The 16,413-nt window shown below is 59.2% G+C and overlaps 2 protein-coding genes across 2 annotated transcripts; both read left to right on the top strand.

Annotated features, from left to right (window-relative positions):
- Window positions 1–896: 896 nt before the first annotated feature.
- Window positions 897–8,810, top strand: ATP6AP1 (ATPase H+ transporting accessory protein 1). Its single transcript, XM_040467380.1, has 10 exons — window positions 897–1,086; window positions 1,322–1,448; window positions 3,832–3,906; window positions 4,185–4,378; window positions 4,902–4,942; window positions 6,031–6,116; window positions 6,556–6,794; window positions 7,420–7,467; window positions 7,560–7,791; window positions 8,014–8,810. Exons 1-10 carry the CDS (start codon window positions 944–946, stop codon window positions 8,221–8,223), a joined length of 1,395 nt encoding a protein of 464 aa, XP_040323314.1. The 5' UTR covers window positions 897–943; the 3' UTR covers window positions 8,224–8,810.
- A 587-nt stretch (window positions 8,811–9,397) lies between these two features.
- Window positions 9,398–15,623, top strand: GDI1 (GDP dissociation inhibitor 1). Its single transcript, XM_040467378.1, has 11 exons — window positions 9,398–9,529; window positions 10,758–10,865; window positions 11,005–11,104; window positions 11,251–11,385; window positions 11,848–12,046; window positions 12,520–12,651; window positions 13,240–13,339; window positions 13,730–13,901; window positions 14,200–14,344; window positions 14,481–14,535; window positions 14,618–15,623. The coding sequence occupies exons 1-11, from the start codon at window positions 9,485–9,487 to the stop codon at window positions 14,768–14,770; spliced, it is 1,344 nt and encodes a 447-aa protein (XP_040323312.1). The 5' UTR covers window positions 9,398–9,484; the 3' UTR covers window positions 14,771–15,623.
- The last annotated feature ends 790 nt before the right edge of the window (window positions 15,624–16,413 follow it).

The raw sequence follows: 16,413 nt of genomic DNA, 5'->3' as shown, positions 1-16,413 counted from the left end.
ATTTTTGGTGCATTTCAAACTAAGTTGCAGCCATCAGTTCATTTCCTCCTAAATAAATCGGTGTACATATCCCTAACGGGACTTCACTGATTACAGCTACCAGGTTTTTTTGTCCGCTTGTTTCTAATAGTCACCAGTCTGAGAAACCGAACATGGCACAGAAAAAGATAAAAGTCATCCAATTCGTTTTAGGCGGTGTCTCCCATCTTCTGACTCTAGCTGTCACTCTGTCTCTTTCCTCTCTTTAAAGGAAACTTCGAGAAAAGACAACTTAACGACCGTGTCTCCTTCCTCCCATTGACATCGCTCTTGCCAAAGTTTCCAGTTGTTGCTAAGTCCAAGAAACAGTTTTCTATCCTCATCTTACCTGCTTCCTGGCAGCAGTTAACTCTGATATTGTTCAGCTTGGTGTCCTTGAAACCACGCTTCTCCCTGGGTTTTCCCCTCCTCCTGGATACTCCTCCGATCTCTTCTGGACCCCCCTACTCCCTGCCCATTTTAAGTGCTGGGGTTCTTCTGCACGTTATCCGGGGCCCTCTTCTCTCCTCATCTGTTTCAAGCAGAATCCATCTGCAGGAAAAGAAAGCACTCTTGCAATTTTAAGCGGAAGGAATATTAAAACCGAGAGACGCGAAGCCCTGCGTGTGAAGACCTACCAAGCGGAGCCGTCCCAGCCCCGCCCTAACTCGCGATGGGAACCAAGAGCCGGCCGAGCTCGGCCCTGCCTCCTTTCCCACTTGGAGCGTGCGCACCGGAGACACGCCCAGCCAATCAGTGAACAGGAGTGGCCGTGAGTGGCATGATCTTTGTCCAATCGTCTGCGGTCCTGGGGAGCGGGCCTACTCGCGAGCCAATGGCGGTGGGGGGCGGAGCTCGGGGGGGGGCGACGGTCACCTGATCTGCAGCGGCGGCGGCGGCCGAGGCAGCTGAGGCCGAGGCTGTGATGGCGGCGACCGCAGCGGCTCGGCTTCAGGCGGGGACGCGGCAGGCCCCAGCGCTCTGGCAGATGCGGTGGCTACTGCTGGTGCTGGTGGCGGTGGCGGAGGCGGAGCAGCAGGTGCCCCTGGTGCTGTGGTCGAGTGACCGGTGAGCATGGCGGGCCGGGCCGGCGCAGGCTGTGCTGCGCGCCGCGGCGGCTGAGGTGCCCTCGCCCGGCTCCGGGGCTGTCCTCACGAGCGGTGGCCGAGTGGGGCAGAGGGGGACTGTCCAGCCAGATCAGAGCTCGGGGCCCCACGCATCAAGATGGGAGCCCGTGAGCTTCAGATCCTAAGTCATGCGCCCCCCCCCCCCCCTTGACAGCACCTCTTCTGTCCCCTGCCAGGGACTTGTGGGGTCCTGCGGCCAACACCCACGAGGGCCACATCACCAGCGACATGCAGCTCTCCACCTACTTAGACCCCGCCCTGGAGCTGGGCCCCCGGAATGTGCTGCTGTTCCTCCAGGACAAGGTGCGCCCGCCCCACCTCTCTCTCCCTCAGTTGTCAGGAAGAAGTCAGGCCCTCCCCCCCCCCCCACACCTAGGCCCATTCCCCAAGGGAGGCTTCAGTGACCTTGTGCCAACTGTAGGGACGTGGGACTCCTCTCTTGGGAAGAAGGCCTGCAGGAGAAGGTTCAGTGGGAAGGACGGGGGCCCTGAAATGGCACTGCCTCGATTGGGTGAAGCAGGGGGTCAGAGGGCAGATGTCTTCTGAGTACCAAGTACTTACCTGAGCTACTCTGTGCGGTGGGGATTATTGACCCTGTTTACAGATGACAAGACTTCTGTCCAAGGATGGCAATGGCAAATGACACAGCTGATGGGTGACAGAGTTGTGATCCTAACTTTAATGATCATAATTGAGATGATCGAAAATGATCACTTATTGACTGCTTCGTAGGCACTGTGCTAAGCTGATGTCATTTTCTTGGTTTTACTGCCAGGGAAACTGAGGTTGGTAGAGGTGTGACAATTGGCTGGTGGTCCGTAGTTTATGCGCACCACAGTTGGTTCCTGTCTGAGTCTGCCAGAGGACCCCCCCCCCCCCACGGCTTGTGCTCTAGCACACAGTTTTCCCTCCCATGCAGGTTTCTCTGCCTCCAAAGCAGGCAGATGGACCATAAGAAGATTCTAGGGCAGTGGAGACTTGGTATTTGGGAGGTTACCAAGCCTCTGCTTATTCCTTCGTTGGTGGCGGCCTGTGTGACTCATTCCCCTTGTGGTCTCCCCCTGTTGCCCTGTGGGAAGACAGCGGTGGCCATGCTGGCCCGTAGTCCTGTCAGGAGGTGGTAAATAATGTAGGTAGACTGCAACTCAGTTCTAGTCCTACTACTTACCAGACTCTGGACGTGCGAGAGAATCAGAGAATGCCCGTTTCCTTATCTGTAAAATGAAGACACCACCTCTGTCAGAGGGCTGTGAGGAGCAACTCTTATAATCTATGTAAAACAGCTCCCTGCGGTCCCCTTATGGCATTCACACGTTCATTCATTTGCCAGACGTGGTCTGCCTAGTATGTACCAGGTATCAAGTGTTGGGGACAGAGCAGTGAGCAGAATAACCCAAGCCTCTACCTGGCAGAAGCTGACGTTCTTGTGGGGGCAACAGGTAAATGCTGAATTGGTGTGTGATACAATGTCAGTGCTGTAGTTTTCAGAGAAGGAAGCAGGCCAAGGGAAAAGGATGACTGGTGATGCTGTTTAAGGGTGATCAGGCAAGGGCTCCCTGACAATATCCGAGCAGATACCTAAATGGAGGGAGGGACAGAGCCATGTGGGTATGGGTGGGAGGGCTTCCTGGCAGAGGGAACAACAGGTGCAAAGGCCCTGGGCCAGGAGTGCTCTCCGTGAGCCCAGAAAGAGCTGGTGTGGCTCAAGTGGAGTGTCGTGAGGGAGAGAAGGGGGTAGGACATGGTCAGCCAGGTAGCCAGGACATGAGGGGGAAAGGCTTGCTGTAGTTCTAAAGGTGGCGGGAAGCTTTGGGGCAATTTGGGGGCAATTTTGAGCGAAGACTATCGGGAGGACACAGTGGTGGTTACTGGACTTTCAGAATGAGAGCCCAGGCGGCCAAACAGGGTCAGGATCCCAGCCCAGAAGAGAGAGGAGGCTGGGCAAGTGTGTGTACTAAACAGAACGAGGTTAGAGAAACTGATTAAGATCGCCTCTGGGCCTAACTGGGAAAAGCCAGAGGAAGCTGGGAGTTGGGGTGGAGGGGCAGGAGTTGAAGGACATCTGTAGGTTGGAGAGGAATAGGGAGGGGTCAGGGTTACTGTGTCCGGAGAGCTTAGAAGACTCAGAAGACTTCGGCCTTCTTAAGCGCATTCCATCGTCTTCACCTCTCTCCTCCCACCAAAACGAGGCAGGGAAGGAGGTCCTTGCTCTTGTCTGAGAAGGGTCCCGTCCAGACCGGACATAGGTGGCGTTATAGCCGTTGCGACTGAATGCAGCTTCTCGTTTTCTCGGACTTCCGGCCCGGGGATGGGGGGCGCTGCAGTAAATGCTCCTCGCTGCCCCCTACCCCTCTCCCAGCTTCCCCATTCCGTACCCAGTTCCTCATCCGAAGGTAGGTGGCTGACTCTTAATCCTGAGGTTACCACAAGTCAGCTGCCCACAGATTTCCTCCCAACCCCGTGACCACCACCCATGTTTTCTCACCCTGCCAGGAGGGTGCCAAACGAAAAAAAGAGAACCTTCCTTTCCCCCACTCCCTACCCCCAAGCGTGCCTTTGTTCAGTCTTTTGACCAGACCATAGCTGGCCGTAAATGAGATTTGGCTGGCCCCGCAAACGCACACGGAAGCTGTGTGCCCCTTCCCTGGCCCCACCTTCGGAGGCATCCTCTCTGCTTCTCTCCTAGCTGAGCATTGAGGACTTCACAGCATATGGTGGCGTGTTTGGAAACAAGCAGGATAGTGCCTTTTCGAACCTGGAGGTAAGGGTCCCCTCCCAGCCAGGGGCCACGGGGGCTGTCCAGCACTCTCCCCCACAGCACAGGAAAAACCGTCCCCTTAGGAACCAGACATGCAAGCTTGGGGGTAGAAAAGCCTGAGGTGTCGGGGGCCGGGAATGTGGGGTGTTTTCTTTCTGACCTCGAATAAGATGCCGGCGTGGGTGTGCCTTGCTAAAGAGGGCTGCCGCGGAGGTTTGGGGGCTGGCACGGGCCCACTGGTCCCTTGCTGACTTGTCCTTTTGCCTCCCCTCGGCCCCCAGAATGCCCTGGATCTGGCTCCTTCCTCTCTGGTGCTTCCTGCCGTCGATTGGTATGCGGTCAGCACTCTGACCACTTACCTGCAGGAGAAGCTTGGGGCCAGCCCCCTGCACGTGGACTTGGCCACCCTGCGGGAGCTGAGACTCAATGCCAGCCTCCCAGCCTTGCTGCTCATCCGCCTGCCGTACACAGCCAGGTGTGTCCTAGCCCTGGGGCCCAGAGAGCAGCGAAGCTCTTGGCCGTGGTAGCACAACTTGGCCAAAACATCAGTCCTCCTGTTCAGTACCTTGAAGCCCTATCAGAAGGTGCCTCGTATGTCCAGAAGAGGCGGGAAGGGCCTCTGGTCGGTTGTGACTCAGGAGTTAGTGCCCGCCCCTGAGTGAGGCCCTCTAGAGACGAGGCAGATCTGGGCCCTGCTGGTGGCAGCTAGCTCCCTTGGCCAGGACACGTTCACGGAGCAGCCGGCGGGGCCTTGCCCGGGTCTGTGAAGCTGGAGGAGAGGGGCAAGTGCAGGGGCATGCAGTGAGCAAAGGTGCGGGGGGAGGAGTGACCATGGCTTCCAGAGCCCCCGGCTGGAGTGTGCGGGGTGAATGGGACTAGTAGGGGAGGATGGTGGCATGGGGTGGAGGACACGCTGGCGGAGTAGGGGGCAGGTGTCCCCAGGCGGTGGGGAGCTGTTGGCGTTGCAGGGGCTCAAACGCTCTGCTTCTCTTCCACAGCTCAGGTCTGATGGCGCCGAGGGAAGTCCTCACGGGCAATGGTGAGTGGGCTCAGGGAGGGCATGCGTTTGCCAGCCTCATTCAGCCCGTGGCTGCGAGAGCTGGCTCCAAGTTCCCCAGGCCCTCTTCATTCCCAGGGTGCCCCCCCCCCCCTTCTCAGAATGATTGGTGGCTGAGCAGAGAAATGCGGCCCCCAGGCCTCACCCCTCTTCAGCCAGCTCGAGGTGTTGGGACATCTAGGGGCCTTCCGTGTGTGGGGGGGGCCCGTGGAGTCCGCCTCCACTCCAGAAGCGTGAATCCTAGAGTTTTGGGTTTAACAGACCGGAAGTGTTTCAAAAAACAGTTCTGAGGACTTCCCTTTTGCTATGAAGGATGATCGTTCCCCCCAAAAGGTCATTGAAAATGTCTAAGTGAACCTGGAGTTTTCTATATCTCTGTCTTTTCTTATTTACTTATCTATCTATTTATTTATTATTTTAATGTTTATTTAGTCTTGAGAGACAGACAGAGCGTGAGCAGGGGAGGGCAGAGAGAGAGACACACACACAGAATCCGAAGCAGGCTCCAGGCTCTGAGCTGTCAGCACAGAGCCCGACGTGGGGCTCGAATTCACAGACCACGAGATCATGACCTGAGCCGAAGTAGGACACTTAACCGCCTGAGCCACCCAGGCGCCCCTTTTCTCATTTAATTTAGTTAGGGCTTGGCAGTAGAGAGCCAACTGCTGAGGCCGTAGGTGTCCCCGGGGGAGGCTGGGGGTGCGTGGGATAAGAAGCAGCTGCTCTTAGGGACCCGTGAGGGACCCTGAAAACGTGAGTGAAGGGTGATAGGAGCCAGCTCTGTGAGGATCTCGGTGTCCCACCACACAGGGTGTGTCCCACCACACAGGGTGTGTCAGTTGCCAGGGGTGGGAGGCTTCACAGTGCAGACATCTGGTGGTCCCCACCCCAACACGGTAATCCCACTGGATGTCGTCAAGAGAGGCCGCTCACATGGCACATGGAAGGGCACAGCCCCGAATCCATTGTCTTCTGCTGCGGGACTGGCAGCCGGCTTCTGGCAGGTGTTGGGGCGTTACCGTAAGTAGCTATCTGCGACCTGGTTCTCTGCTCTCCCCCTCGCTCCTCAGATGAGGTCATCGGGCAGGTGCTGAGCACACTCAAATCCGAAGACGTCCCGTACACCGCGGCCCTCACGGCGGTCCGCCCTTCCCGGGTACGTAGTGTGTGCTTCTGCAGGGGCCCTGGAAGCCGGGGGCAGAGGCAAGTGCTGAGTGGGCCTAGGTGTGTGGCTCCGAGGGGAATGCCCTGGGGGGGCCGGTTTCTTCCCTGGGCCTATGTGGGGGGGACAGGGATGAACCAGAAAGTGACGCTTTCTCTTTCCAGGCTGCAGCCTTCCATCTGGCCCAGTGGGCCTCACAGGCTGGCATATTTGGACAGTATATCCAAGTGTTCCTAATCTGGAGGGACTAGGAAGATCACAGGGGCTTAGGGGTCCGCCCGGGAAGAGCTTCCTGGAGGAAGGGCCTCCGAGTATGACCAGTGCAACTGCAGATACTAGAGAGGGTGCCCAGCGGGGACAATGAGGAAGGCCACTTGATTCTGGGCCATGCTCTCAGCTCCACTGAGACAAGGCTTGTGGGTTGTTTGTACAGGTGGCCCGTGATGTAGCCATGGTGACTGGGGGGCTAGGTCGCCAGCTGCTGCAAAAACAGACAGTGTCAGCTGTGGTCCATCCCCCTGTGAGTTACAATGACACTGCCCCCCGGATCCTGTTCTGGGCCCAAAACTTCTCGGTGGCATACGGGAACCACTGGGAGGACCTGACCTCCCTCACCTTTGGGGTCCAGGATCTTAACCTCACTGGCTCCTTCTGGAATGACTCTGTTGCCAGGTAAGGGCAGAGTTCCTGTCACTGCAGGTGGGTGCATGTGTATGTTGGGGGGGAGGTTCCCTGTGGGAAGCAGGTGAGATTGTGGGGTAGGGCAGGTGGAGGGCTCTTGGAGTGGGGCTTGCTCAGAGTTTTGCCTCTCCATGCCTTCTAGTCCTTGCCCAGAACCTTGGTTGTTAACACTTCCCAATCACCAGGGAACCTGACACTTCCCCACACCCCCTTCGCCTTAAACAGCCTCAAGGTGACGGCCCGAGGGTGTATACCAGGCCTGAGTTAGTTCTAGGGCTTCTGTACCCTCGCTGCGTGGCTGGAGAGACCACCTTTATCCCCAAAGCCCAATCCGGGCATCTCAGCAACCCCGAGGGGACCTGAAAGGAGGGGCAGTAGGCTCAGGGAAACCAGAGGAAGGTGCTTTTAGCTGGAGGTGGGGGACCTGGGTGCTGGTTTCTGACCTAGATGTGATAGGGCCTTAGTTTCCCCATTTGTCAGGTTGGGACACTGCCTCTTCAGGTGCTGTGAGTACCCGGGGCAGCATAGGTAGAGTGGACTTGAGGAACTTGCTCTACTGCTAGATGTTAAAGGCCCCCCAGAGCCTGACAACTCCCCTCTTACTCTGGCCCCGCAGGCTTTCGCTGACCTACGAACAACTCTTTGGTACCACCGTGACATTCAGGTGAGTCCGAGGGGCAGTTGACGTGTGGGCAGGCTGGCGTGGCTCCGGCCTTCCCGGCTGCCTGACGAATCCCCGGACGGCCTCTCCCTCAGGTTCATTCTGGCCAACCGCTTCTACCCGGTGTCTGCCCGCCACTGGTTTACCATGGAGCGCCTTGAAATCCACAGCAACGGCTCTGTCACCTACTTCAATGCCTCCCAGGTCACAGGGCCTAGCATCTACTCCTTTCATTGCGAGTACGTCAGCTGTCTGGGCAAGAACGGCGACCTCCTCGTGCCCCGTGTGCGGCCCTCTCTCTGGCAGATGACCCTTCAGCACTTCCAGGTAGGGAGCGCGGGGCCCGGGCTGTGGGGAGCAGCGTACCTGGGGGAGGCGGGTGGGCAGCGGAGGCCTGATGGCTCCCGGCATCTCTGGGCCTGGGCTTGGCCGCGTAGTTGAGGGTCCTGTGCCCACAGTGCTGCCATTCTGTGGGATCTGGACTAACCCACTAACTTGGGACCCCCGGTCCTCACGTGGGGCCACATGGTCCTTTCTGTCCCCTCCCAGATCCAAGCCTTCAACGTGACAGGCGAGCAGTTCTCCTACGCCAGTGACTGCGCCGGCTTCTTCTCCCCGGGCATCTGGATGGGGCTGCTCACTTCCCTGTTCATGCTGTTCATCTTTACCTATGGCTTACACATGATCCTCAGCCTCAAGACCATGGACCGCTTTGACGACCACAAGGGCCCCACCATCTCTTTGACCCAGATCGTGTGACCCCATGACTGAAGGGCTTCCCCTCTTCCTACCATAGCATGAACCCCCCACTTCCCCTCGGCCTGTCTTGTTACCCGTTCAACACGCGGAGGGGCTCTCCATCCTCCATCTACCAGCAAGGTGTACATAGTTCTTCGTAGATAGGAGACAGATCTCCCAGGTCCAGTCATTGTAGGGGGAGAGGACATGAGTTCTGGGACCCCCTCTTCCCCCTTATTTATTCTCATCTCTCCACCTTCCCCCTTTGCTGTTTATAGTGCTTTTGTGTATCAAATGCTCCCTCCCCAGACTTTACGGGGCTCCCTGCAGCAGCTAGAAGCTGAAGGTTCCCTGAGTTTGGGGCGGTGTGGAAGTACTATTTAATTGTCCTGCTTGGCTGGTGTCATTGTCTTTTGGTGATGTTGTGCTAATAATAAGCAGTACACTGGGGTTTATTTCTGTGGCCTGAGAAGGAAGAGACCTCCACAGCAGCTGGGTTGGGTGTAATCATTGGTTTTCTGGCATGTACCCGCCAGGAGTGCCTGGCAGGAGCCTGGGGTTCTGGGTGGTTTCCTTCCTAATAAAATAAAGACAGGTTGCCATGCTTAGGCCTCTTGTCACTCATTTCTGCACCGGGCACGAGGGGATGCGCTTGGCTGAGGGCTGCAGGAGGAGGCGCCCGGATGAGGGAAGGCCGGAGGGTCTTCAGCAAGCCCTTAACCGGCGAGGGTACGGAGGGGCTGAGGCTCGCGGGCGGGGAGGGCGGGGCGGTCCGTGCCTGTGGGGGCGGGGGGGGGGGGAGACCGTCGTGACAATAGCTGCCTTCGCGTCCCGAGGGGGCCGCCCCCGGCTGCCGCAGCGGCGCGCGCCCGCCGCACCCAGCCTCCTGGGGGGCGGGGCGGGCGGCCGGGTCGCGCGCGTCTCCCGCGCACGAATCCCTCGCGGGCCGCAGCACCGGCCGCCGGCCGCCCCGCCCGCCCCGCCCCTCTCCTGTCCCCTCAGGGCTCTCGGCGAGCGACGCCGCCCGCGGAACCGCGCTCGTGCTGCCTCCCGGACCCCGGCCGCCCTCCTGGGAGGCGAGCCAGGGAGGCGGTGGCCCCAGCTGGCGCGGCGGGACGCGGGGAGGGGCTGGGACTCTTTGACGCGGCGGAGGGGTCAAGCGGCGTCGACTGCCGCCATCTTTGGTCCAGTGCGGCGGCGGTGGCGGCGGCGGCGGCGGTGGCGGCGAGGACTGTGCTGAAGGAGGAGGAGGAGCGACGGGCGCTGGCAGCGAGGCCTGACCATGGACGAGGAATACGACGTGATCGTGCTGGGGACCGGCCTCACCGTAAGTGCGGTCTCAGGCCCCCGGGGTCCCGTATCGTCTCGTCCTTCCTGCGGCGCTGCCGCCCCCGACCGCCGACCCCTATCTTCCCGTCATTGCCGTCCGAGGCGCTCGGGTCCCCAAAAAGACCGCCCCGTGCCCACCCTACCACCGCCCGCGACATCGTCTTTCTCCACCCCCGTCGCCCGGTCTGCAAGAAGCGGCCCTCTACCTAGCCGCCCCCTCGACTCCCCGGGCTCGACCTCCGATCCCCCCCTCCCTCTGTATCCAGGCCTCCTGGGCCAGAAGATGCACCCCCCACTCGGCCGGAGTCCCCCCTCCCCGTCGTGCCCCCGACCCCGCCCACCAGGCCCCCAGCCATCATCCGCACCCGTCGCCCACACAGCATCCCTCCCACATCTTGTGCTAATTCTGGTGCGGGTGAAGCACAAGGTCCCTGGGTAAGGGGGCCTCACCGGGGCGGGCCCTCATCCTGCGTTCCTGGCTTCTCAGTGCGGCCCGGGGCCCAGGGAATGTTCCAGAAGGAACAGCATTGGGGCCAGGGAGCACATTCCCGCTACCCTACCACGGTTTCCCATGGAGATTCCAGGCTGAGGAGTATTTGCAGCCTTTGTCCTTGGCCTGGTGACAGAAACGAGTGAGGGTGTTTATCTTCCCTCTTCCCCCAGACCCTGTTGGACTGCTCCCCTGGAGAGGCTCCTCTTTCTCAGTCGGGGTGTAGAAGCCCCTCCTGTGGCTGGGCACACACACACAGGGTCAGCCGCTCCTGTCCTTTGAGGAAAGAGCAGCCCAGGGTGGGGCCTGAGATTGCAGGCTGGTGTCGAGCCTCTCTTCACTTCCCTTTCTGGTGCCCTTCGTTGTTCAGCTGGATCTCCTCTGAGGCTCATTGTGGGCTTTCTGCCTTTTAGCGTGGGCCTGCGTAGATAGATGGCTTTCTTGTCACGGCCAAGACCATCCCTGTGTCTGCTGGGCACTCTTTCTCTGGACACCGTCCTTATTTCTTTTTCCTTGTTCAACTCTGCTCAGCAAGGTTGTAAAAGGGACTGTGGTCAGATGAAGCTGTCACCCCGGCTTTTAGGGGAGCCAGCCAGCCAGGGGTGGAAGGAGCTTCCGCTGGAGCAGGGTCTCTGTAGGTTTGCTCTCCCGTCAGGTTTAGGGTGGGGAGCAAATCAGGGCGGCTGTTGGGAATGTGGGCAGAGGGAAATGCGGCAAGTGTTGCCCCCTTCTCCAGGAATGTATCCTGTCCGGCATCATGTCCGTGAACGGGAAGAAAGTGCTGCACATGGACAGGAACCCCTACTATGGGGGAGAGAGCTCCTCCATCACGCCCCTGGAGGAGGTGAGGCTCCTGGGCCCAGGCCCATCCCCCGTTGCCCTTTCACAGAAGCTGCCTGAGCAGCTCCATAGATTCTCTGGGAAAGGGGGGCAGGGACCAGACGGGGTGGTCCTTGAGGCGCCTCTCTTTCTCCTGTTTGCAGCTGTATAAGCGTTTTCAGTTGCTGGAGGGGCCCCCTGAGGCCATGGGCAGGGGCCGAGACTGGAACGTCGACCTGATCCCCAAATTCCTCATGGCCAATGGTGAGAGAGATGAAAAGAGGTGTCGTGGGAGGCGATGAGGACGGCTGAAGAGGGGCAGGCTCCGGAGGAGGGGGGGCCATACCAGCTAGGGAGCTTCGGGAGGGGGGAAGCTGTGCCAATGTTGTTTCTCCCCCACCGCCCCACAGGGCAGCTGGTAAAGATGCTGCTGTATACAGAGGTGACGCGCTACCTGGACTTCAAGGTGGTGGAAGGCAGCTTTGTCTACAAGGGGGGAAAGATCTATAAAGTGCCATCCACTGAGACCGAAGCCTTGGCTTCCAGTGAGTACAGGTTCCCTGGGCCAGAGAATTATGGCGAGGGGCAGAGCAGGGCGCCCAAGGTCCCATTCCCCACGCACTGCCGGAAGCCCCTTGGTCTGGCCGCCTTCAACTGCCCTGAGCCTCACAGTGGAGGCCAGGAGGGAAGTCCACACGCAGAACGGATGTGTGGATGGTTGCTCCTTCTGGAAAGACTTCAGCCTCTTGACCAGGGCTCCACTTGTCCCGTGAAACATCCCCAAGTGTTGGAGCTGGGAGGATCTGCAGAGTCTGTCCAGCCCAATCCCCTCTTTGTACAGATGGGGAAACTGAGACCAAGAAGGGCAAAGGGGCTCACGTAAGCTTACACGGTGGTCGTCAGCAAAGCTTGGCTGCGAGCTAGGGCACCTGCTTTCTTAGCCCGCCTGCTGGGAAGGAGGGCTTCACGTTCTGTGGGGTACAGGCTTCTCGCATCTGCCTCCACAGATCTGATGGGCATGTTTGAGAAACGGCGTTTCCGCAAATTCCTGGTGTTTGTAGCAAACTTTGATGAGAACGACCCCAAGACCTTCGAGGGTGTCGACCCCCAGAGCACCAGCATGCGCGACGTCTACCGGAAGTTTGACCTGGGCCAGGACGTCATCGACTTCACTGGCCATGCCCTGGCGCTCTACCGCACTGATGAGTGAGAGGAAGCTGGCGTGGCAGACCCCCTCGTCTGGCTGCACCCTGCCCTCCCCACTCCTGCACGCTGCTCCCTCCATCCGCCCTGCATGTTTCTCGTAGTCAGCCACACGTTCACCCGTCAGCTTTTTTGTTCTTTTTGTGCATTTATTTTTGGGACAGAGAGAGACAGAGCATGAACGGGGGAGGGGCAGAGAGAGAGGGAGACACAGAATCAGAAACAGGCTCCAGGCTCCGAGCCATCAGCCCAGAGCCTGACGCGGGGCTCGAACTCACGGACCGCGAGATCGTGACCTGGCTGAAGTCGGACGCTCAACCGACTGCGCCACCCAGGCGCCCCTCTTTTTGCGCATTTGTTTGACCCGGAGCCTTCCCCAGGCCGTAGACGGTGGTGGGGAGGCTGGCCTGGTGCTTGGGTGGGGGTGAGCTGGGGTGCTGCTGTTGGAGCTTCTTCTCTTGACCCCATCCTCCCAGTTACCTGGACCAGCCTTGTCTCGAGACCATCAACCGCATCAAGTTGTACAGTGAGTCCCTGGCTCGGTACGGAAAGAGTCCTTATTTGTATCCGCTCTACGGCCTCGGTGAGCTGCCCCAGGGCTTTGCAAGGTGAGGTGGCTTTTTTCTGTTGGCAGTACTAAGTAGGACCAAGAACGGAAATGGCCTTGAGGGTTTTTGTGGCATTCGTGCCTTCCCATCATGGTCTGGTGTGCTTTATACTGCACGTGCTCGGGTGCTGGGGCGGGGGTCGGTGTGCCACAGCAGGGCGTGGAGGTACAGGGTTGAAGGACCAGGGCTTCACCAACAGGGCCTGCCTGGCTCCCAGCCACGTTCAGGCGGCACCACGGCTGGGCCTGGGGCCTTGGAACCTCAAGTCGGAGGGCTTCCCCAGAGCCCTTTGTTCTGCTCCCCAGACCATTCCCTTGAGGAGCCATGCCCTTAGGCTTCTCTCACGGTAGCCCTTTGCAGAGTGGTTTGGGTGGAAACCGGAGAGGAAGGAGTACTCCGAATTCAGTCCTGAGTCTGTGGCAGTGACAGAGGTGGGAAGAACCACCAGGTCTACTGAGCTCTGCCTGCCTAGGGCAGCCTTCTTTGTACCCCGGGACTGGTTTGGAGGCGGGGAGTGGACAGCACAGGGGCACCAGTCCCTGTTTTCTCCTGGGAAGGAGACTCCCACCATCACTCTCCCCACCACAGGTTGAGTGCCATCTATGGGGGGACATATATGCTGAACAAACCCGTGGATGACATCATCATGGAGAATGGCAAGGTGGTGGGTGTGAAGTCTGAGGGAGAGGTAAGCCTTCGCTGTGGTGCAAGGATGGCGGGCTGGGTGGGGCTTGGCCTTCTCCTTAGAGGCTCTCTCCCCGGTGACTCGGCCTCTGCTGGGTCTCTCCGTGGGTCCCCTTGGGCTGCGGACCAGGGCTCCGGAAGGAGTCCACATAGCCACTTCTGTTGGTGAGAGGTAGCTCTCAGACCCACTTGCCGTGTCAGGGGTCCAGGGAGTGTTCCCCATCACAGGGTCTGGGTAAAAGGTGTTTCCCAGCGCTGCATTCGGGGGCCCACCTCCCCGAGGTACAAGATGAAGCTGTACCGCTCAGAGGAGCACAGTGCCAGCCCTCGCTGTGGACTCAACCCCACGACCACCTAGGGGAGTGTTTGGATAGGCCTTCCGGTGTTTTCACAGGTGGCCCGCTGCAAGCAGCTGATCTGTGACCCCAGCTACATTCCAGACCGGGTGCGGAAAGCCGGCCAGGTTATCCGCATCATCTGTATCCTTAGCCACCCCATCAAGAACACCAATGATGCCAACTCCTGCCAAATCATCATCCCCCAGAACCAAGTTAACAGGAAGTCAGGTAGGCTAAGCCCCACGTGACTTCCTCTAGTGTGTTCTCTTTGGGGTGGCTCTGCCTCTCCCCGTAATTCTTGGAGCTCTCTGCCTGATCCCTCCATGGAAGGATGGGGACCCGCATAGCAGGCCCTGTGACTTGGGGCCCTAGGGATTGGGTGGCTTGGGCTGTGCTCTGTGAGGGTGGCAGTCTGGGTGCTGCCTGCTGTGCCGGACCGGGGAGGAGTGGGCAGGCAGGCCCGAATCGAGCCCAGCTTCCAGGGGCCCTCTGTGCCCGTGTTAACGGAGCCCCTTCTTGCGGGCAGACATCTACGTGTGCATGATCTCCTACGCACACAACGTGGCCGCGCAGGGCAAGTACATCGCCATTGCCAGCACCACGGTGGAGACTGCAGAGCCGGAAAAGGAGGTTGAGCCTGCCCTGGAGCTGCTGGAGCCCATCGACCAGAAGTGAGGGGCTGGGGGGCTGGGGCCGAGGCTGGGCGGGGGGGAAGGAAGGGAGCCGAGGAGCTGGGGGGGGGTGCAGAGGCCACAGGGAGTAAGGCTTGTCGCGAGGTCTCCTCCCTCCCCTCTGTGTACCCCTCAGGTTTGTGGCCATCAGTGACTTATATGAGCCCATTGACGATGGTTCCGAGAGCCAGGTAAGCAGGCTGTCTTGGCCCCAGCTCCTAGCTGCCTACCCAGGGCCCCTGCCCAGCTCACCCTGGCTCTGGGTGTTTTCAGGTGTTCTGTTCCTGTTCCTATGATGCCACTACACACTTCGAGACAACCTGCAATGACATCAAAGACATCTACAAGCGCATGGCAGGCTCCGCTTTTGACTTTGAGAACATGAAGCGCAAACAGAATGACGTTTTTGGAGAAGCTGACCAGTGATTGATGCCCCTCCCCCACAGCCTAGCCCTTGGTGCCCTCTCCCCTGACCTGAGTCGGTTTTCCTCCAGGGCTGGGGAGATGGGCGTGGCTGGGCACCCCTGTTTCCAGCATTCTCTGCTTCCCCCACCACATTCTACATTCCTGTCACCCACCTCATTGATTCACTGACCAAATCCTTAACCTTAGTGATGGTTTGGGAGACGGGGGGTTGGATAGCATCCTCTTTCTTGGCCCTTCCTTATTCTGGGAAAAGAGGGTTCTTTACCTTGTGTGTGTCTCTTCCCCCTCCACTCCTAATTCTTCTGCTCTGTTTGGGAAGAACGTGGAGGAAAAGCTGACTTCTGTCCCCACTGCTCTTACCCCTACTTGTAGTGGCCTTTGGAGATGCCCCCTGCCTCCCCCCACCAGCTCTCTTGCGTGTTGGAGAGAAGGGGCCCTCCCAGCACAAAGTTGCATTCCGCCCCCCCGCCCGCCCCGCCCTCGTTAATTTATTCTAATTTATTAACTTCGGCCCCCCTGATTTGGGAAGGGAGCAGAGTGCCTCTGCCCGCAGCCTTCTGGTGTGGCCTGGGAGGGGGGAGGGCTTGCGTGCAGCCCGGTTGGAGGTTGATCTTGCTATTTTTGTTGCTAGTTTTGTGTTTGTGTTCTCTGGCGTTTGCCAAGAGAGAAAAGAAATGTGAGCGAAGCAGAAGGAGGTGGAAAATGGATCCAAACCCCAGTGCGCCCTGCCCCAGCCCACAACCTTTCCCTTAGTGGTGGGAAACCCTTATCCTGCAAAGTGAATGTGTCCCCTTCCCCGACCTCTAGTGTATTTCACAGAAAACCTCTCAATAAAACTGTGTTGAAACCCGAACCCAGGTCTTTCGCTTTATTTCCAAAAAACGGGCGCTGCTGGGGCCTCTGCTCCTGGGGCTGTTTTGTTGTAGCAGTTTAGACTCTGGCTTAGGTTTGCTCCGGATGGGAGTGAAAGGGGACTTTCTTCATCAGGGAATTAGCTGCTAAACCAAAAGGGCCCGTCCGGAGGAAATTGGTCACACCGGTTTACCCAAGGCCACCCAGCGAATTGGTGCTGGCACCAGGACTGCAGTCCCTTAGGGTCAGTGTTGGGGGGGGGAGGGGAGGAGAGGGAGAAAGGAGTCCGGCATGGGGTGGGGGGTGGAAGTAGAGGAAGTGGAGAGGGCAGGGTCCCTGTCTCCAGGTCAAGGAGGAGGACACCCAGGCCCAGCTTCATGGCCTGGGTTAAAACAGGAGACTGGGGCCCAGTCTTGGGTGGGGGTGGAGGGTCAAAATCGAAGCTGTGGGAACCCGGGTGGCCTCAGGGAGGCAGCAAGGGCGCGGGGCAGCGGTGTGGGTCTGGCCTTGGGCTGGCCTCAGCATTAAGGAAGAGGAGGGTCTGGGGGCCCAGGCTTGAGGTCAGCTGCCTGAAGCAAGACGGGGGACCCAGCCTCGGGCCAGGGGGTAACGTCATCAAAGGGATGACGGGGAATCTAGGAAGCGAGCGACTGGGGTCCAGCCTCCGGAGGCCGGCGGGAAGGGGCGGGGCGGCCGGCGGGGCGGGGTGGGGCGACTGCGCGTCCCCTGGTGCCTGACGTCACCGCGCGGGCGTCAGCTGACTGCACGGCCGCCGCCGTCCCTGCAGCCTC

The sequence above is a fragment of the Herpailurus yagouaroundi genome, unplaced genomic scaffold (assembly GCF_014898765.1).
Source record: "Herpailurus yagouaroundi ecotype Mexico unplaced genomic scaffold, PumYag 67493, whole genome shotgun sequence".
NCBI classification, from domain to species: domain Eukaryota; kingdom Metazoa; phylum Chordata; class Mammalia; order Carnivora; family Felidae; genus Herpailurus; species Herpailurus yagouaroundi.
Note: the sequence above shows the minus strand (reverse complement) of the source record. Positions and strands in the feature narration are given on the sequence as shown.